Source organism: Salvelinus alpinus, chromosome 15 (genome assembly GCF_045679555.1).
Source record: "Salvelinus alpinus chromosome 15, SLU_Salpinus.1, whole genome shotgun sequence".
Classification (NCBI taxonomy): Eukaryota; Metazoa; Chordata; class Actinopteri; order Salmoniformes; family Salmonidae; genus Salvelinus; species Salvelinus alpinus.
Genome location: NC_092100.1, coordinates 14,351,711 through 14,374,058, shown reverse-complemented (window position 1 = coordinate 14,374,058; position 22,348 = coordinate 14,351,711). Strand labels below are relative to the sequence as shown.

The 22,348-nt window shown below is 43.6% G+C and overlaps 2 protein-coding genes across 2 annotated transcripts in view; one reads left to right on the top strand and one right to left on the bottom strand.

Annotated features, from left to right (window-relative positions):
- LOC139539529 (inaD-like protein) overlaps nucleotides 1–14,739 on the top strand; it is a 269,424-nt gene extending 254,685 nt beyond the window's left edge. Inside the window, exons 41-43 of the mRNA XM_071342573.1 lie at nucleotides 10,005–10,096; nucleotides 10,354–10,477; nucleotides 10,885–14,739. Of these exons, the coding sequence (XP_071198674.1) occupies nucleotides 10,005–10,096; nucleotides 10,354–10,477; nucleotides 10,885–11,031 (363 nt within the window). The 3' untranslated portion in view covers nucleotides 11,032–14,739. The remainder of the gene's footprint in view (nucleotides 1–10,004; nucleotides 10,097–10,353; nucleotides 10,478–10,884) is intronic.
- A 270-nt stretch (nucleotides 14,740–15,009) lies between these two features.
- On the bottom strand, nucleotides 15,010–20,927 carry pdzk1ip1 (PDZK1 interacting protein 1). Its single transcript, XM_071342578.1, has 4 exons — nucleotides 20,755–20,927; nucleotides 17,214–17,328; nucleotides 15,802–15,891; nucleotides 15,010–15,554 (listed from the first exon to the last, which is right to left on the bottom strand). The coding sequence occupies exons 1-4, from the start codon at nucleotides 20,819–20,821 to the stop codon at nucleotides 15,482–15,484; spliced, it is 345 nt and encodes a 114-aa protein (XP_071198679.1). The 5' UTR covers nucleotides 20,822–20,927; the 3' UTR covers nucleotides 15,010–15,481.
- Nucleotides 20,928–22,348: the final 1,421 nt, after the last annotated feature.

Genomic DNA, 22,348 nt, shown 5'->3' with positions numbered 1-22,348 from the left:
CTGTGGGACCTTATATAGACAGATGTGTGCCTTTCCAAATCATGTCCAATCAATTGAATGTACCGCAAGTGGACTTCAATAAAGTTGTAGAAACATCTCAAGGATGATCAATGGAAACAGGATGCACCTGAGCTCAATTTGGCGTCTCATAGCAAAAGGTCTGAATACGTATGTAAATAAGGTATTTCTGTTTTTTATTAATACATTTGCAAAAATTTGAGAAAAAAAATGTTTTCACTTTGTCATTATGGGTTATCGTGTGTAGATTGATGAGGAAAAAATATTTAATCAATTTTAGAACAAGGCTGTAACATAACAAAATGTTGAAAAAGTCAAGGAGTCTGAATACTTTCCAAAAGCACGCCTGCTCCCGCTTCTCCTCTCTGGCGCTCGAGGGCGCCAGGCTGCCCTTCATTACGGACACCTGTTACAATCATTACGCGCATCAGTGCTCATTGGACTCACCTGGACTCCATTACTTTGTTGATTGCCCCTCTATATCTGTCTGTTCCTCAGTTGGTTCCCTGTGTCAGCATTATTGTCTTCATGTCGTTTTGTTCTCCCTGTCCAGACACTGTTCTTGTTTTGTTTGATGTCCGTTTTCCATTAAATGTTCACTCCCTGTACTTGCTTCTCGTCGCCAGCATCGGTCCTTACAGTATACACACACACACACACACACACACACACACACACACACACACACACACACACACACACACACACACACACACACACACACACACACACACACACACACACACACACACACAGTACACACAGTACACACACACATCTCTGTATGGTCAAATGAAGTATCAGTTATCAAACGTGATGACACCCATCACCCAATGTAACCACATTATGCTTTTTAATTGCCTATTATTTTACATCCATCAAATAAATGTTTCCTGATAAGAGATGTAAATAAAATCATACATTTTTCAAATATACATTCTTGAAAAACCTGTATGTGTCTGTGTTTAGCAGTGTGTGTGTGTGTATAATGTGTACCTAATGTGTACCGTATGTGTGTGCATTAGTAGATACTGCCGTGCGTGTGTGTGTGTGCGTGTGCGCGTGCAAGTGCACACACACACTACCGTCTGGACACTGTGTGGTTATCAGCTTGTTGCAGCCGGTTGGCAGTTTGGTCAAATAATCCCAGGCCTTTATGTTAATGCTGCTTTATCAGTCCGGCTCCAGCAGCCTCAGCACTGGACTGTTAGACTGGACTGTTAGACTGGACTGTTAGACTGGACTGTTAGACTGGGCTGTTAGACTGGACTGTTACACTGGGCTGTTAGACTGGACTGTTACACTGGACTGTTAGACTGGACTGTTAGACTGGGCTGTTAGACTGGGCTGTTAGACTGGGCTGTTAGACTGGACTGTTAGACTGGACTGTTAGACTGGACTGTTAGACTGGACTGTTACACTGGACTGTTACACTGGACTGTTACACTGGGCTGTTAGACTGGGCTGTTAGACTGGACTGTTAGACTGGACTGTTAGACTGGACTGTTACACTGGGCTGTTAGACTGGGCTGTTAGACTGGACTGTTAGACTGGACTGTTAGACTGGGCTGTTAGACTGTGCTGTTAGACTGGGCTGTTAGACTGGACTGTTACACTGGACTGTTAGACTGGGCTGTTAGACAGTGCTGTTAGACTGGGCTGTTAGACTGGACTGTTAGACTGGGCTGTTAGACTGGACTGTTAGACTGGGCTGTTAGACTGGACTGTTAGACTGGACTGTTAGACTGGGCTGTTAGACTGGACTGTTAGACTGGACTGTTAGACTGTGCTGTTAGACTGGACTGTTAGACTGGGCTGTTAGACTGGGCTGTTAGACTGTGCTGTTAGACTGGGCTGTTAGACTGGGCTGTTAGACTGTGCTGTTAGACTGGGCTGTTAGACTGTGCTGTTAGACTGGGCTGTTAGACTGGGCTGTTAGACTGGGCTGTTAGACTGGACTGTTAGACTGGACTGTTAGACTGGACTGTTACACTGGACTGTTAGACTGTGCTGTTAGACTGTGCTGTTAGACTGGGCTGTTAGACTGGACTGTTACACTGGACTGTTAGACTGGACTGTTAGACTGTGCTGTTAGACTGGGCTGTTAGACTGGGCTGTTAGACTGGGCTGTTAGACTGGACTGTTAGACTGGGCTGTTAGACTGGGCTGTTAGACTGGACTAGCTGCCTGGTGCTGATTACACCAAACACACACACACACGCCACCCAGGACACCCAGCAATTACTGTCTGACTCGATCTCTCTCTGCCCCCTCTCTCGTTCTCGTTCACAACTTTGGTCTCTCTCTACCTTCTCTCTATTTTGCTGTGTCTCTCCTCTATCCATCTCTCTCTCTCTACCTACCTCTCTGGCTTTACATACGTCATTGATCAGACGCTCTTATCCAGAGTCACTCAGGCTTCCGAGTGGCGCAGCGGTCTAAGGCACTGCATCTCAGTGCTAGAAGTGTCACTACAGACCCTGGTTCGATTCCAGGCTGTATCATAACCGGCCGTGTTTGGGAGTCCCATAGGGTGGCGCACTATTGGCCCAGCGTCGTCCGGGTTAGGGTTTGGCCGGGGTAGGGCGTCGTTGTAAATTAGAATTTGTTCTTAACTGACTTGCCTACCTAGTTAAATAAAGGTTAAATAAAATAAATAAAAAATGATATGTACTGCTGCCATGGTGGTGGGGACAGTGGCGCGGCTTCTGGGGATTCCATCTCTAACAAAGGAAGACATTGCCTCTCTCTCTCCTCTAAATACTGGTATGGCTCTGTGTTCCCCTTTCTCTCTCCCTCTCTCTCTCTCATCTAAACACTAGTTTGGATCTGTTCCCCTCTCTTTCGCTCCTCTAAACACTGGTATGGCTCTGTGTTCCCCTCTCCCCCTCTCTCTCTCATCTAAACACTGGTATGGCTCTGTGTTCCCCTCTCTCTCTCTCTCTCTCTCTCTCTCTCTCTCTCTCAATTCAATTCAATTCAATTCAAGGGGCTTTATTGGCATGGGAAACATGTGTTAACATTGCCAAAGCAAGTGAGGTAGATAATACACAAAAGTGAAATAAACAATACAAATTAACAGTAAACATTACACATACAGAAGTTTCAAAACAAGAAAGACATTACAAATGTCATATTATATATATACAGTGTTGTAACAATGTACAAATGGTTAAAGCACACAAGTTAAAATAAATAAGCATAAATATGGGTTGTATTTACAATGGTGTTTGTTCTTCACTGGTTGCCCTTTTCTTGTGGCAACAGGTCACAAATCTTGCTGCTGTGATGGCACACTGTGGAATTTCACCCAGTAGATATGGGAGTTTATCAAAATTGGATTTGTTTTCAAATTCTTTGTGGATCTGTGTAATCTGAGGGAAATATGTCTCTCTAATATGGTCATACATTGGGCAGGAGGTTAGGAAGTGCAGCTCAGTTTCCACCTCATTTTGTGGGCAGTGAGCACATAGCCTGTCTTCTCTTGAGAGCCATGTCTGCCTACGGCGGCCTTTCTCAATAGCAAGGCTATGCTCACTGAGTCTGTACATAGTCAAAGCTTTCCTTAAGTTTGGGTCAGTCACAGTGGTCAGGTATTCTGCCACTGTGTACTCTCTGTTTAGGGCCAAATAGCATTCTAGTTTGCTCTGTTTTTTTGTTAATTCTTTCCAATGTGTCAAGTAATTATCTTTTTGTTTTCTCATGATTTGGTTGGGTCTAATTGTGCTGTTGTCCTGTGGCTCTGTGGGGTGTGTTTGTGTTTGTGAACAGAGCCCTAGGACCAGCTTGCTTAGGGGACTCTTCTCCAGGTTCATCTCTCTGTAGGTGATGGCTTTGTTATGGAAGGTTTGGGAATCGCTTCCTTTTAGGTGGTTGTAGAATTTAACGGCTCTTTTCTGGATTTTGATAATTAGTGGGTATCGGCCTAATTCTGCTCTGCATGCATTATTTGGTGTTCTACGTTGTACACGGAGGATATTTTTGCAGAATTCTGCATGCAGAGTCTCAATTTGGTGTTTGTCCCATTTTGTGAAATCTTGGTTGGTGAGCGGACCCCAGACCTCACAACCATAAAGGGCAATGGGCTCTATGACTGATTCAAGTATTTTTAGCCAGATCCTAATTGGTATGTTGAAATTTATGTTCCTTTTGATGGCATAGAATGCCCTTCTTGCCTTGTCTCTCAGATCGTTCACAGCTCTGTGGAAGCTACCTGTGGTGCTGATGTTTAGGCCGAGGTATGTATAGTTTTTTGTGTGCTCTAGGGCAACGGTGTCTAGATGGAATTTGTGGTCCTGGCGACTGGACCTTTTTTGGAACACCATTATTTTGGTCTTACTGAGATTTACTGTCAGGGCCCAGGTCTGACAGAATCTGTGCAGAAGATCTAGGTGCTGTTGTAGGCCCTCCTTGGTTGGTGACAGAAGCACCAGATCATCAGCAAACAGTAGACATTTGACTTCGGATTCTAGTAGGGTGAGACCGGGTGCTGCAGACTGTTCTAATGCTCGCGCCAATTCATTGATATATATGTTGAAGAGGGTGGGGCTTAAGCTGCATCCCTGTCTCACCCCACGACCCTGTGAGAAGAAATGTGTGTGTCTTTTGCCAATTTTAACCGCACACTTGTTGTTTGTGTACATGGATTTTATAATGTCGTATGTTTTACCCCCAACACCACTTTCCATCAATTTGTATAGCAGACCCTCATGCCAAATTGAGTCGAAGGCTTTTTTGAAATCAACAAAGCATGAGAAGACTTTGCCTTTGTTTTGGTTTGTTTGGTTGTCAATTAGGGTGTGTAGGGTGAATACATGGTCTGTTGTACGGTAATTTGGTAAAAAGCCAATTTGACATTTGCTCAGTACATTGTTTTCATTGAGGAAATGTACGAGTCTGCTGTTAATGATAATGCAGAGTATTTTCCCAAGGTTACTGTTGACGCATATTCCACGGTAGTTATTGGGGTCAAATTTGTCTCCACTTTTGTGGATTGGGGTGATCAGTCCTTGGTTCCAAATATTGGGGAAGATGCCAGAGCTAAGGACGATGTTAAAGAGTTTTAATATAGCCAATTGGAATTTGTTGTCTGTATATTTGATCATTTCATTAAGGATACCATCAACACCACAGGCCTTTTTGGGTTGGAGGGTTTTTATTTTGTCCTGTAACTCATTCAAGGTAATTGGAGAATCCAGTGGGTTCTGGTAGTCTTTAATAGTTGATTCTAGGATTTGTATTTGATCATGTATATGTTTTTGCTCTTTATTCTTTGTTATAGAGCCAAAAAGATTGGAGAAGTGGTTTACCCATACATCTCCATTTTGGATAGATAATTCTTCGTGTTGTTGTTTGTTTAGTGTTTTCCAATTTTCCCAGAATTGGTTAGAGTCTATGGATTCTTCAATTACATTGAGCTGATTTCTGACGTGCTGTTCCTTCTTTTTCCGTAGTGTATTTCTGTATTGTTTTAGTGATTCACCATAGTGAAGGCGTAGACTCAGGTTTTCCGGGTCTCTATGTTTTTGGTTGGACAGGTTTCTCAATTTATTTCTTAGATTTTTGCATTCTTTATCAAACCATTTGTCATTGTTGTTCATTTTCTTCGGTTTTCTATTTGAGATTTTTAGATTTGATAGGGAAGCTGAGAGGTCAAAAATACTGTTAAGATTTTCTACTGCCAAGTTTACACCTTCACTATTGCAGTGGAACGTTTTACCCAGGAAGTTGTCTAAAAGGGATTGAATTTGCTGTTGCCTAATTGTTTTTTGGTAGGTTTCCAAACTGCATTCCTTCCATCTATAGCATTTCTTAATGTTACTCAGTTCCTTTGGCTTTGATGCCTCATGATTGAGTATTGCTCTGTTCAAGTAGACTGTGATTTTGCTGTGGTCTGATAGGGGTGTCAGTGGGCTGACTGTGAACGCTCTGAGAGACTCTGGGTTGAGGTCAGTGATAAAGTAGTCTACAGTGCTACTGCCAAGAGATGAGCTATAGGTGTACCTACCATAGGAGTCCCCTCGAAGCCTACCATTGACTATGTACATACCCAGCGTGCGACAGAGCTGCAGGAGTTGTGACCCGTTTTTGTTGGTTATGTTGTCATAGTTGTGCCTAGGTGGGCATATGGGGGAGGGAATGCTGTCACCTCCAGGTAGGTGTTTGTCCCCCTGTGTGCTGAGGGTGTCAGGTTCCTGTCCAGTTCTGGCATTTAGGTCGCCACAGACTAATACATGTCCCTGGGCCTGGAAATGATTGATTTCCCCCTCCAGGATGGAGAAGCTGTCTTCATTAAAGTATGGGGATTCTAGTGGGGGGATATAGGTAGCACACAGGAGGACATTTTTCTCTGTTAAGATAATTTCCTTTTGAATTTCTAGCCAAATGTAAAATGTTCCTGTTTTGATTAATTTAATGGAGTGAGTTAGGTCTGCTCTATACCAAATTAGCATTCCCCCTGAGTCCCTTCCCTGTTTCACACCTGGTAGTTTGGTGGATGGGACTACCAGCTCTCTGTAACCTAGAGGGCAACCAGTGGGTCCGTCTCCTCTATACCATGTTTCTTGCAGGATGACAATGTCTGCATTACCGATTTCTTTGGTGAAGTCCGGGTTCCTGCTCTTTAGGCCAAAGGCAGATGACCTCAGACCTTGGATATTCCAGGATGATATAGTGAAGGCTTTTTGTTCCATAAAGTGTCCAATGTTGTTGGTCGGGGTTTGGCCTCAGGCCAGTAAGTGTGAGCAGAGCCTGCTGGCTTGGGCGAGTGTAAGAGTGGGGGTTGGGCCTGTTTGCCCGCTCACTACCTGGGCGTATGTGTGACTTCCATGTTGATGCCCTCTTTGCGGGGGTGGGGTGCATGGGGTGGGCAGGAGTGGCATGGGTCTGATCTGAGGGGGCCTAAATTGGGTGTGGGCATGGTTGATGTGGGGGGGGTGTGTAGGTCCAGGGGGGGGTCCTGGAGGTCTTGGAGGGTGTCTCGCTGGTCTGGGTGGGGTGTCTATTGATCTGTTGCTCCTGTGTGAAGTGTTGGGGCTTCGTTTGAGAGCGATGTCCTTTAGAGTCCGGGCAAAGGTGGGCACTGCTGCCTTGTAGAGGTGGACCTGGTCATAGAGGCTGTTCAAGTCCAGGGTGGAGTGGTGGGCCAGAAAAACATTTGGTTTTGAGGCACAGTCACGGGAAATGCTTGCGTTTACCCGCTGTATTGTAGCAGGGTGGAAGTCTTTTCGTGGTAGCAGGGTGGAGATGACCACTTGTGCGTTGGGGAAAGTAGAAGAAGCTTTTTCAATCACTCCCTTCAGTGCTGTGGCCACCCTTTCCTGCTGTGCTCTCAGGTCGTTTGTGCCTGTGTGTATTATTATGTGGCTAGGTGAGCCTAGTTTGTCCTCAGACAGAAGGTCTAGGGCGCGCTGGGTGTTTGGACACCAGAGTTTAGACACACTGTGTTTGGGAAAAAGTTTTTTTTCTTCTATATATATTTCCCATTTGAGTCCATAAGAAGGACAATCTGTGTCTTGTGTTTGTCCTCAGTGGGTGTGGGGGGGTTGTCAGGAGGGCTATCAGGGTGGCTGACAGGGGGGGTGCTCAGAGGGGGTGAGAGCTGCTGGGCTTGGGGTTTTTCTTTTGTCTGTTCTGTTGTGATGTCGTTTCTATGGTCAGGGTCTGGTGTGGACTGTTCTGCTGTGGTGTCGAGACTTTTGTCGGGTGCTGAGGTGGGCTGTTCTGCTGGCGTCTCTGTGGGGATGGCCACCTCCCTAGTGGGTTGTTCTCTGTCACATGCCATCCCCCTCAACCTCTCCTCCAGCAGTCTGATCCTCTCCTCCATCCCCTTCTCCCTCTCCTCCTGTAGTCTGATCCTCTCCTCCATCCCCTTCTCCCTCTCCTCCTGTAGTCTGATCCTCTCCTCCATCCCCCTCTCCCTCTCCTCCTGTGGTCTGATCCTCTCCTCTAGTGCTCTGTTCTTCTCCTGCTCCTGCTCTTTCTCCTGTTGATGTTGTCTCACCACTGTCCATAGTGCAGATATGTCTTTCTCCACCTCCAGCTCTCCAGGTCTGGTTAAGGGGGTGTTGTTGTGCTGGACTGTTGTCTGGGTCTGTGCTGACTGGAGTGTGATCACCTGCTGGTTTGGCTCTCTCTCTCTCTCATCTAAACACTAGTTTGGATCTGTTCCCCTCTCCTCCTCTCTCTTTCTCTCCTCTAAACACTGGTATGGCTCTGTGTTCCCCTCTCCCTCTCTCTCTCTCTCATCTAAACACTAGTTTGGATCTGTTCCCCTCTCCTCTCTCTTTCTCTCCTCTAAACACTGGTATGGCTCTGTGTTCCCCTCTCCCTCTCTCTCTCTCTCATCTAAACACTAGTTTGGATCTGTTCCCCTCTCTCTCTCTCTCTCTCTCTCTCTCATCTAAACACTGGTATGGCTCTGTGTTTCCCTCTCTCTCTCTCTCTCTCATCTAAACACTGGTATGGCTCTGTGTTCCCCTCTCTCTCTCTCTCTCTCTCTCATCTAAACACTGGTATGGCTCTGTGTTCCCCTCTCTCTCTCATCTAAACACTGGTATGGCTCTGTGTTCCCCTCCCTCTCTCTCATCTAAACACGGGTATGGCTCTGTGTTTCCCCTCTCTCTCTCATCTAAACACTGGTATGGCTCTGTGTTCCCCTCTCTCTCTCATCTAAACACTGGTATGGCTCTGTGTTCCCCTCTCTCTCTCTCTCTCATCTAAACACTGGTATGGCTCTGTTCCCCTCCCTCTCTCTCATCTAAACACTGGTATGGCTCTGTGTTCCCCTCTCTCTCTCATCTAAACACTGGTATGGCTCTGTGTTCCCCTCTCTCTCTCATCTAAACACTGGTATGGCTCTGTGTTCCCCTCTCTCTCTCATCTAAACACTGGTTTGGCTCTGTGTTCCCCTCTCTCTCTCCTCTAAACACTGGTATGGCTCTGTGTTTCCCTCTCCCCCCCTCTCTCTCTCCTCTAATCACTGGTTTGGCTCTGTGTTCCTCTCTCTCTCTCTCTCTCTCTCTCTCTCTCTCTCTCTCTCTCTCTTTCTCTCTCTCTCTCTCTCTCTCTCTCTCTCTCTCTCTCTCTCTCTCTCTCTCTCTCTCTCTCTCTCTCTCTCTCTCTCTCTCTCCTCTCAACACTTGTTTGGCTATGTTCCCCTCCCTCTCTCTCCTCTCAACACTGGTTTGGCTCTGTTGTCTATTTTGCTGTGTTCCCTTTCCCCTTATCCTTCCCCTTTCTGTCTCTCTTTCCCACCCTTCTCTCTTTATCTCTCTCTCCCCCTTTCTCTCTCCCTCCCATCTCTCTCTCTCTCCTTCCTCCTCTCCCTCTCTACCCCTACACTCCCCCTCTCTGTCTATAAAGAAGGTGTGTCAGTAAGATAAGTGCAGGCGATGGCTGGGGAGCGTTCCACTAACGTTCCACTAACGTTCCCTCCACAGCCCACCAGTCGTCCGTTAATCGTCCGTTAATTAACCTTTGTTTGTTGTTGTTGTTTTCAGATTTTTAATTGCCTCTCGGTTGATTAAATATGGAAATGAACAGATGCTGACAGACCGTTGTCACCCTCGATAGGTGGCTGACTGAATATTTCATTATAAAAAGACAACTAAAGTGGGGGGGTAAGAGAGAGAGAGGACTGATAAATGATTGCTACATTAGACATTTGTGTAGCTCTGTGGCTTTGATCCAGGACCTGTCTGTAGTAAAATCCATTCTTCTGTAATTCTATTCAGCCATGAAGGACGTTAAAGTTTAAAATAGGGGGTTGATTTTGAACACATATCACATGTACTGTACTTTGATATGATAGGATTATCATACACTGGCACTCATCCTTGTCTATAACACACACACACACACACACACACACAAAAGACACACACTCATGCACAGATCATGACTGGTTAATAATACTTTTTTTAACTTGACACGTGCATTGTTTTGTCTTCTGTCTGTGTGTGTCTGTGTGTGTGTGTGTTTTAAAGGTGATCGCTGACACCAACATCAGTGCTATAGCCAGTCAGGTGGAGAGTATGTCGACTAGCAGCAGCCCCGAGACACAACCAGGGGAACCAGAGTAAGTTGGACTAAGTATCTCTTAGACACTGATCTGAGGTCCGTTTTTTCTCTTCTCCCCTAAAGGTTAAAGGACCAATCGAAAAAACAAAAAAGCAGTCACCCAGCCACTTGTTTGGTAAACAGCTGAGGGCTAGGGGAAATGTAACCACTCCCAAATTCATAAACCGAGCAATGGATGCATGAGATCAAAATAATAGTTTCCCCCCCGTTTTGAAGCTATACAGTGCTTGTTTTACAATGTGATGCTCTCTGCAGAGCCCCCAAACCCAAGAGTATCTGCCTGGAGAAGGGTTCTGACGGCCTGGGCTTCAGCATCGTAGGAGGCTTCGGAAGCCCTCATGGAGACCTGCCAATCTACATCAAGACTGTCTTCAGCAAGGTAACCATATCTAACTCTGCACCGTCACACACATGTCCTGATTTCCCCTCTGGGACATTAGATGGCAGCAGAATTCCCTTCCCCACACACACACACACAGAAACAAACACACACACAAACAGATCAGTGATTACTTGAAAGAAGGGAGGAAGGAGCATAAGGTTGCATTTAAAAAATACTGTAACAAGGCCAATTTTTGTATTTCCACCATTTTGTGTGTGTGTGTGTGTGTGTGTGTGTGTGTGTGTGTGTGTGTGTGTGTGTGTGTGTGTGTGTGTGTGTGTGTGTGTGTGTGTGTGTGTGTGTGTGTGTGTGTGTGTGTGTGTGTGTGTGTGTGTGTGTGTGTGTGTGTGTGTGTGTGTGTGTGTGTGTGTGTGTGTGTGTGTGTTCCCCTGTTGTCGCTGCAGGGGGCAGCAGCGGTGGACGGGCGTCTGAAGAGGGGTGACCAGATCTTGTCTGTGAACGGAGAGAGTCTGGAAGGGACCACACACGAGCTGGCTGTGGCCATACTGAAGAGACAGAAAGGGGCCGTCACCCTGGATGTGCTGTCCTAGCTCACACACACTCTACCCCTTGAACTGGTTTGAACTTCCCAACATGTTGAGAGGAGTTGACCAACAACTGATGCCCGTCTTCAGCCCATTAAATAGCCCGTTAACATGAAGGGGACATTGGTTCTGGAAGGATTCAGTCAATAGTTAACACAGGTGGTTGAACTATGGGAAATAAGAGGACTGTATATGGGGGGTTGCAGGAAGTAGGGACACCTCATTTCCTGTGTGCCATCTTAGGAGCTTCCCTGTGAGGGCGGTTCAACCGCTGTACTGACTGTATACACGACTCAAAATGGTGAACGTTTGGATATTATGAAGCGAGGAAGCAAAGTGGGAAGCTTTATATGTGAACGATGTGAATATGAGATCTCTTTGTGTCATTTCAACTTTGTGTGATCACACATCATAGAACACTGATAGAGCAATATGAATGGTTCAGTTGGTTAAGGAGGTCTCTTCACCGTTAGCCTAGCGTTAGCTTAGCATCTCCCTTATGGGGAGACACTGGTTAGCCGTTAGCGATGTTAGCTGCAGGTACTGCTATTGTGCAAACTGTGAGGAGGAATGGTCTCGGCAGGACGCACTAAACTGGAACAGATACTACACACACACACACACACACACACATGCACAATAGGCTAGTTAGTCACTGTCAGGTTGACACATTCTCATTCATCACAGACACTTGTCCATTTGTCTCATATCATGTCATACTTGTTGCAAACAGACAATTTAAACTCCTAGTGACTGGCTCTTACACAATACTACTCAATTCAACAGTGATTAGGCTAGACATGGCCAAAGGAAGAAGAAATGCATTCTATAGTAACTGGAAAACAGCCGTGCCCTTCTAATACACTTCATAGCATGCTCGTAAGAATGACATAACTCCCTCTGTAGACATTCAAAGGCAGTTATAAAGGCCACCCAACTACCGGCTGGTGTCACTATACAGTACCTTGTGTAGACCTGCAAGAAGTTGCTGTAGGAAGCTTCTTTATACATTTTTTTACCACTTTTTCTTCCCAATTTCGTGGTATCCAATTTGTAGTTACAGTCTTGTCTCATCGCTGCAACTCCCGTACGGACTCGGGAGAGGCGAAGGTCGAGAGCCATGCGTCCTCCGAAAAATAACCCAACCAAGCCGCACTGCTTCTTGACACAATGCCCACTTAACCCGGAAGCCAGCCGCACCAATGTGTCGGAGGAAACACCGTACACCTGGCGTCCGTGTCAGCGTACATGCGCCCGGTCCGCCACAGGATTAGTCGCTAGGTCGGGATGGGACAAGGAAATCCCTGCCGACCAAACCCTCCCCTAACCCGTACGACGCTGGGCCAATTGTGCGCCGCCCCATGTGTCTCACGGTCGCGGCCGGCAGCGACAGAGCCTGGGCTCGAACCCAGAATCTCTAGTGGCACAGCTAGCACTGCGTGGCAGTGCCTCAGACCACTGCGTGGCAGTGCCTCAGTTAACTGCGTGGCAGTGCCTCAGATAACTGTGTGGCCTCAGACCGTACATGTCTTAACTAGCCTGCTCCCAGATTTTGGTTCTACTCCCATGGTCATTGTCACGCCAAACCAGACAGCACAAACAGGTCTGGAACCTTACTGGTAGAAGGAGGATGGGATATTTTGATATGATATTGTGAAATGCTATGATATTATGCTATTGTGATATGATGCTATGATATTGTGATATGCTATGATATTGTGATATGCTATTATGCTATCATATTGTGATATGCTATTATGAAATTATGCTATTTCTGCTTTGAGTGGGATCATTCACTTCCTATCCAATCCTCCACAGACTATAATTTGAATTTGTTAGTGGACTGGAAACGTTTCAACCAGGTGCTAATACTTGTAGTTTGACCTGCCTTTATGTTATGTGGATGGTACTACCTGTATGTTACAGTAAGCTTATTCTTTAGCTTTTCACAGTAAAACAATTGATTATTTTTACATCCTTTTTGGGAACTATGAGAATCAACAATGATCCATTATTTCTTGTTATGAGACATGGTAATCATCATATAGCAGGGCCGTATTCATTAGGCACCAAACGGAAGAAAATGGTCTGAAACAGGAAGGGACAAACTGAACATGTCCAGTAAGATACGCATGTTTTCGTTTTTGCGAAGAAAAACATTTTGCTACTGTGTGCATTAATGAATACGACCCATGTGTGTCTGTCCTGTCCAGTGGTGAGAAGCTTGCCACGTCCAACAATGACAGGATATCCTGTTTCACTCTGAGCCCTTTGTCTGTCTCCCATAAACCCCTCCACACTCACAGGAAGTGACAACGTGTTCCTCCTAAACACTTTGAGACCCCCCAGGGGTCATGTTCTTTAGACACCAAACTAGGAAAAATGGTCTGAAACAAGGAGGGACTACCTGAACTGAATGAAAAAACATTTTGCTACGCCGTGCCCTAATGAATACGACCCTGGTCAACACTGTATATTAACCCTGCATATTAACTCTCAAACCATGCCCGTCTCAGTTAATGGGTGACAGGTAGCCTAGTGGTTAGAGCGTTGGACTAGTAACTGAAAGGTTGCAAGATCAAATCCCCGAGCTGACAAGGTACAAATCTGTCATTCTGCCCCTGAACAAGGCAGTTAACCCATTGTTCCTAGGCTGTCATTATAAATAAGAATTTGTTCTTAACTGACTTGCCTAGTTAAATAAAGTTTTAAAAAAAAAGTGCAATCTGGTGACAATATCTAATTGTAGGCTGTGTCTTAAATGTGTGCCCTGAATACTCAGAAGTGGTCCTAGGATTTAGAGGAAGTGTACTACTAGTGCCATGTGATGCCTTTTAAGGGAACTACTGCTGTGCCATGAGTCTCTGATGTGCTAGAGTAGACAGTGGGTATTTATCATATGTCGGTCTTAGTTCTGTGAGAGCCTAGCGCTGTCAAGTCTTAATGCTCAATCCCTTTAAATGCACACATCCGGCCACTCACTGCTCTCCCTCTCTCCCCCTCCCTCTCCTCCTGTGAGGAGGCTGTGTGTGTGTGTGTATTGTACTGCTGATGATCCTGTAACTCCCAATATTTCCGTCTTATGATGCCACCGATGAACTGACTGCTTGACCTTAGTGCCACAGAAAACATCTTAATTCACCTCATTGATCATTCCACATTTTGCGTGTTCAAATCCAAAGAAACGATCCACCTTTCATATGTCCACATGTGACAAGCTATGCTGTAAAAACGTGTTTAAACAGTACATACAGTGCATTCAGAAAGTATTCAGGCCCCTTGACCTTTTTTCCACATTTTGTTACTTGACAGCCTTATTCTAAAATGGATTAAATATTTTTTTCCCTCATCAATCTACACACACAAATGTTTATTTAATTTATTTAATCCATTATAGAATAAGGCTGTAACGTAACAAAATGTGGAAAAGGTCTGTCTCTGTTCTCTTTTCACGTCTCATCCCTCTATGTATTTATTATTTATCATCACTATTTTTTTTATACTTTCCGAAAGCACTGTATATCTATAGAAGAATTTGTGTGAAAAATATATTGTCTATGATCACAATTGCAAGTCGTATCTTTAAATGTGTGTACTGAGTGTGTTCCTACATTGATGCTCTTTATGAATTCTGATTAATTGTTTGATGATGATGTTTTATTAAATACAAGGGGACCACAACCATTTCCACCATGTCCTCCCTCTGATCTTCAAGTGTGGCTGTTCAGTCCTTAAAATGAATGTATTTTAATAAGTCATTCTACCGTGTCTCATTGATACTCTGTTAAGGAATATCTCAATTGCTTCCATTGTTATGAGGATTGTTCCTTTTATTTTTCATGTCTCTATATTCATACTTCAGTGGGCTAAATCAGGGTCATGCAGAGTGTTTCTTGGTAGTCTTAAACACATCTACTTTGAAACAAAAGTACACACCTCACACACATGGTTATGGGCTTATAAAAAGAAGACACCTGTACAATACCAGATCTAGAGTTGTAATGTATTACATTTTGAGTTTGCATCCCAATATTACACTTTATATACATCACAGGAGACTAAAATACAGTATAACAAAATTATTTGAAATAGAAACACCAGATTTTCTTCTGTAAAAAAAAATACAAAAATGTTTATCTGTTATGAAATTATGAAAAATATTAATAACATTCCACCCATGAGGCCACTAGATGGCGATTTGGTCCTTTGACTACAGGAAAGGGTTTTAAGAGTTCTATCACACATTAGGCCCATATGTACTGTAGCTTTTTAAACAAATCAGAAATAGATTCTACACTCTAAGATTCACTTTAATGGATATCTACTGATCTTGAAACTTTTTGCGACTTGCTTGGAGTGCTCTTGGTAAATTGCTTTTGCATGTCTCTGAAACTACGTGTGTGTGTGCGTGTGCACGACAAACCACAGATTGGTGGCTTCTATTGGTTCTCATTGGTCACATGACAGTGACTTTGTCCTCAATACCTTCGAGGTCCATGTTCTCATATGCACCCTCGTGATCTCTGCTCCTGTGGGTCTCACACACACACACACACACACACACACACACACACACACACACACACACACACACACACACACACACACACACACACACACACACACACACACACACACACACACATATACACACACATACTTATTAGAACACAGGCCCTACTGTAATTGCACACACACCAACATTATTTCTCTGCAGGTCACCAGTACTGTTAGAAAAGTAGACTACGAAACAAGAGCGATTAAGTGGCATCTTACCTGAACATGTCCAGGCTGGTATCATAGTGGTCTCCATTGGTCTTGGCATACCCAGGGGTCTTCCCACACTCACATTCTTTGGTGTCTGGCCTTCATGTAATCAATAACAGATGGTAAACAGACAGTAACGCTCCCTTACATTCAGATTCAGAAGCAATTATAAAGTTTTTAGTCAATCTCATGTCGTTGGGTGCAGATGGAAAAACGAGATTGGGCTCGAGACCTAGTAATTGTGTCTTTTTATTTATTTTATTTAACCTTAATTTAACTAGGCAAGTCAGTTAAAGGATTGGTGGGTCCCCTGCGGGACGGTTGAGCTAATGTAGGCTAATGCGATTAGCATGAGGTTGTAAGTAACAAGAAAATTGACCAGGACATGGACATATCTGATATTGGCAAAAAGCTTAAATTCTTGTTAAACTGCACTGTCCAATTTACAGTAGCTATTACAGTGAAATAATACCATGCTATTGTTTGAGGAGAGTGCACAGTTTTGAACATGAAAAGTTAATAATAAACAAATTAGGCACATTTAGGCAGTCTTGATACAACATTTTGAACAGAAATGCAATGGTTCCTTGGATCAGTCTAAAACCTTGCACATACACTGCTGCCATCTAGTGGCCAGAATCTATATTGCACCCGGGCTGGCATAATACATTATACTTTCTCTTGCATTTCAAAGATGATGGTACAAAAAAAATACAAAAGAACGGTTGTTTTTTTCTTTGTATTATCTTTTACCAGATCTACTGTATTATATTCTCCTTAATTCCTTTAACATTTCCACAAACTTCAAAGTGTTTCCTTTCAAATGGTACCAAGAATATAATATCCTGCATATAAGGACAAGTACTTATTTACAATGACGGCCTACCCCGGCCAAACCCGGACGACGCTGGGCCAATTGTGCGCCGCCCTATGGGACTCAAAATCAAAGCCGGTTATGATATGGCCTGGAATTGAACCAGGATCTGTAGTGACACATCTAGCAATGAGATGTAGTGCCTTAGACCGCTGCGCACTCAGGAGCCCAAGTGGGTCTCTAAAGACCCAATACTCTTTAAATCTTTAAATTATTCACTTTAGAACCATGATGTGCTTGGCTATGTCTGAAAACCTTAGCTGTCAATTCCTCGCTTCCTCCGTCCTTCTTTCTTTGATTCCTCACTTCACTCTCAAATTTAGGTCATTGGCAGAGCACACCCGAGACAGGAACCTTGGATTCTCTCCTCCAATGTGCTTTGAGAGTGGGATGATGAATTGGGCAAAGAAGGACATGAAGAAGAATGGATTTGACGCCATGTAACGTTTTCAGTCACAACCTATGACAGTGTTGACTGTTCTACTACAGTAGCTGTGGGGACTGTGGAGATGGTCAGGTGTCATGGTGTCTTGGTGTCTTGGCTCACCTCGAGTCCTGACACCAGGCCTTGTTGACCAGAAACGCCACGAAGATGAGGAAGAGAAACACGGCCACAGCTATGATGCCCGTCAGCCACTGTGGCAGTGCCCGCTCCACCTTACCTTAAAGAGTCAGGACATAGGGGGGAAGTCATCATTGGATACCGGTGTGTAGGTGCAATATGCAGATGTCTCTCCGGCGTTTCCTGGTTGCTAAAATTCTAATAGTTCGCCTAATTTCAGCTTATGTGACAAAACAAGAGAATCATTGTACCATCTTAACTAAAATCTAATATTCTCAGCTGTTTGAGGCTGTTGTACAAAACCGAAAGTAAAAGACGCAAAAAACAAAACTTAAGAACGGGACGCATAGAAATATAGCACATAGAACAGATCTACCGCTTCTTAGACTTGCTTTCGATGAGAGTGACAGATCTATAACTAGTGTTTCTATGCAAATTTGGTCATGTCACCCAAAAAGTTACATTTTGCAGCTTTAAAGGTGTCCAATTAAGCAATCATTTTGATTCATCATGTTGTTACAGGTGCAATTGTTGCATAGAGTACTTTTCCCCCCATTTTTTCTTCATGATATCCAATTGGTAGTTACAGTCTTGTCCCATCGCTGCAACTCCCCTATGGACTTGGGAGAAGCGGAGGTCAAGAGCCATGCGTCCTCCGAAACATGACCCTGCCAAGCCGCACTGCTTCTTGACACATTGCTTGCTTAACCCGGAAGCCAGCCGCACCAATGTGTCAGAGGAAACACCATCCAGCTGGCGACCGAGGTCAGCTTGCAGGCGCCCGGCCCGCCACAAGGAGTCGCTAGTGTGCGATGTGACAAGAAAATCCCGGCAGGCCAAACCCCTCCCTTAACTCAGACGACGCTGGGCCAATTGTGCTTCACCTCATGGGTCTCCCGGTCATGTAAGTTACAGATTGCACTTTTAAGCGTTTAATTTAGACAATGCTGTATGTCTGTCACTTGTCATTCTAATGTTCTGTAATGTGATTTTCATTCTCTTGAGTTATCGTCCCAGTTGATGGGATTATTAACATGGCAGTCAAGATAAATTCTTGAGTGACACTATTCATTTCTCCTCTGGCTGATGGCTCTTAACTGATGGGAATCAAGAAACCCCAGACAATGTGTCATTCATCTGTCAAAACTAACTGTGCTAACGATGCTGCAGCACCCCTTGATAAATATAACTAAATAAAAAATACATTTTCCCCCCCCACAAAATGAGTGAACTAGGCCTTTATTACTCCTGTATGAGCAGAGAAAACAACTCCATGAACCTACGCATGCATTATGCTGATGGAGGGAACATGTAAATGGTAAGTAAAAGGCCAAACATTTGTTGTAAAAAAAAAAAAATTAAATGTAAATGAATGAATAAATGGTTCATTATGGAAAATTATTGCACATTGTTAGGAAAATTCAACCACTGGTATATAATATATATATATACAGTATCGGTCAAAAGTTTGGACACACCTTCTCATTCAAGGGTTTTTCTTTATTTTTACTATTTTCTACATTGTAGAATAGCAGTGAAGACATCAAAACTATGAAATATCTATGAAATATCACATATGAAATAATGTAGTTACCAAAAAAGTGTTAAACAAATCAACATTTATTTGATATTTGAGATTCTTCAAAGTAGCCACCCTTTCCCTTGATGACAGCTTTTCACACTCTTGGCATTCTCTCAACCAGCTTCACCTGGAATGCTTTTCCAACAGTCTTGAAAGAGTTCTCACATATGCTGAGCACTTGTTGGCTGATTTTCCTTCACTCTGCAGTCCAACTCATCCCAAACCATCTCAATTGAGATGAAGTCGGGTGATTGTGGAGACCAGGTCATCTAATGCAGCACTCCATCACTCTCCTTCTTGGTCAAATGGCCCTTACACAGCCTGAATGTGTGTTGGGTCATTGTCCTGTTGAAAAACAAATGATAGTCCCACTAAGCGCAAACCAGATAGGATGTTGTATCGCTGCAGAATGCTGTGGTAGCCATGCTGGTTAAGTGTGCCTTGAATTCTAAATAAATCACGGAACGTGTCACCAGCAAAGCACCCGCGCACCATCACACCCCCTCTTTCATGCTTCACGGTGGGAACCACACATGCGGAGATCATCCGTTCACCTACACTGCATCTGACAAAGACACGGCGGTTGGAACCAAAAATCTCACATTTGGACTCATTAGACCAAAGGACAGATTTCCACTGCTCTAATGTCCATTGCTCGTGTTTCTTGGCCCAAGTAAGTCTCTTATTATTATTTGTGTCCTTTAGTAGTGGTTTCTTTGCAGAAATTCGACCATGAATGCCTGATTCACGCAGTCTTCTCTGAACAGTTGATGTTGAGATGTGTCTGTTACAGTGGTGTAAAGTACTTAAGTAAAAATACTTTTAAGTACTACTTAATTAGTTTTTGGGGGTATCTGTACTTTACTTAACCACTTTCCTATATTTTTTACTACTTTTACTTTTATTTCACTACATTCCTAAAGAAAAGATTGTATTTTTTACATTTTTCCTGACAACCAAAAGCACTTATACATTTACTTTTGATACTTAAGTATATTTAAAACCAAATACTTTTAGAATTTTACTCTATGTTACCGGATGACTTTAACTTTTACTTGAGTAACTTTCTATTGAGGTATCTATACTTTTACTCAAGTATGAAAATTGGGTACTTTTTCCACCACTGGTCTGTTACTTGAACTCTGTGAAGCATTTATTTGGGCTGCAATTTCTGAGGCTAGTAACTCTAATGAACTTATCCTCATCAGCAGAGGGAACTCTGGTTCTTCTTTCCTGTGGCGGTCCTCATGAGAGCCAGTTTCATCATAGCGTTTGATGGTTTTTGCGACTGCACTTGAAGAAACTTTCAAAGTTCTTGAAATGTTCCAGATTGACTGACCTTCATGTCTTAAAGTAATGATGGACTGTCGTTTCTCTTAGCTTATTTGAGCTGTTCTTGCCATAATATGAACTTGGTCTTTTACCAAATAGAGCTTTCTTCTGTATACCACCATATCTTGTCACAACACAACTGATTGGCTCAACGCATTAAGAAGTAAAGAAATTCCACAAATGCACTTTTAACGAGGCACACCAGTTAATTGAAATGCATTCCAGGTGATTACCTCATGAAGCTGGTTGAGAGAATGTGTGCAAAGCTGTCATCAAGGCAAAGGGTGGCTACTTTGAAGAATCTCAAAGAAAAAATATATTTTGATTTGTTTAACACTTTTTTTGGTTACTACATGATTCCATATGTGTTATTTCATAGTTTTGATATATTCACTATTATCCTACAATGTAGAAAATAGTAAAAATAAAGAAAAACTCTTGAATGAGTAGGTGTTCTAAAACTTTGGACCGGTAGTGTATGTATATTATATTTTATTCTCCCCACTCTATTAACAACAGTGAGTTGGAACAGCATGCAGTCACATAAGGCAGCTATTTCTTTATGTAGGCTACTATAAACTAACAAATGTAACCATTAGTTTCAGTTCTTACCTATTTGAGCTGTGACTACTCCCCAAGTCAGCATCAGCCATATAACCACAGTAGGATCTCTCCCCATTGTTGACTCTGAAAATTCACAAAATGTTGTTTATAGATCACAAAATGGCCTTGTGAGCAGCTCTTCGGAATAGGTTTGTTCTATGTAGCTCAGCTGTGTTTTTTGGCATGAAAAGAACACACATCCTGGCGCAGTATTCGGTTAATGATTAACCCATGCCTGCTTAGACAAACAACTGGTGATGATTCGGTAATAATAGCTATAACCTCATGTTTTATTTGCTGATTTCGGGAAGGGATTGACATTTGTAGGCCATCCATCTATTAACAGAAAATATGCAAATATTGTTATTATTTCAGATGTGCAAATTAATCTCTCTGTCCTACAAATGTCAAAGTACACATAATTAGAGAACATTCACTTATTAGGTCCACTTCAATAAATAACACTTGGTACAGGGGATATTCCACTATAGTGACCAGGAAGTAGACTATATAAACACACTCCAATAGCAGCTCAGTGGAAACACACAGAAACCTAGAGAATAAACAGTAATCTCTGAAGAAGGACTTTGGCTTGGTGAGTGTCTCATGACCACACTTCTAATATGTCACTGGAGGTTCTAGTGTAAAAGGACCGTGGAACTCCGTTTTTGCCCACTAAGGAGTTACCACTTCACAATTTATTTATTTTTTATAGTAGGCTATATTAGCCTGAGTTAAACAGCCCTCTCCAGTTTAATTTATAATTCTAACATGATTTAGAGTTGTACACTAGGATGATTTGTTATCAGAAAACTATAGTTTACTATATCTCATTGAAAAGCTAATAAGGTGAACTTGACAATGCGCCAGAATGACTGACATAATGCAACAAGGGAGCTGACTTTGCAGTCAAAGTTGATGTTTAGCAGAGCCATACTTTTGTACTTTCAGTAGTTACTGTAGCCTGCATGGGTATAGTTGGTGCAGTGGGCTTCACATGGGTGCATGTTGTTATTTCAGGCATGACGGGAAAATGTGAAAGGCTGGATTAGTAGAGTAGAAAGGGGAATGTGCTGGAAGGTTAGTGGACACACCCCCTCTGGACTCCAGGGACACACGTGTGTGTGTGTCTGTCCATCCGCCTGTCTGTCTGTCAGTTTATACAGTCCATCAGTACTAGGCTTTGTCCTAACCTTAGCACCAGCCAAATTAGCAGGTCCCTTTCAGCCAACCCCGCCCTCTCATTAACACCACCCCTTCCCTTCCCTCCCCTCTCTCTTTCTCTCTCTCCCTCACACACACCTCAGGGGAGTAGGTTGGCAATGATGTCAGATAGCGACCCTGAGAGCCAGTAGCAGCATCTCTCCCACTGTCCCGTTACCTGCTGAGAACCAGCCCTCAGTTCTGTTCTCTGGAGACAGCACAACTCCCATATGGCCCATCCCATCCATCCCATCAACCACACACAGAGGCAGGGAGAGAGGGACGGGAGGATGAAGGGATGGGAGGAGGGAGGGAGGGATTGAAGGAGGAAGGGAGGGAGGGGGCCATTAATTGATTTCTCCCCCTGTCTATCTAGGTATCTCCAGCCATAAAGAGGTTT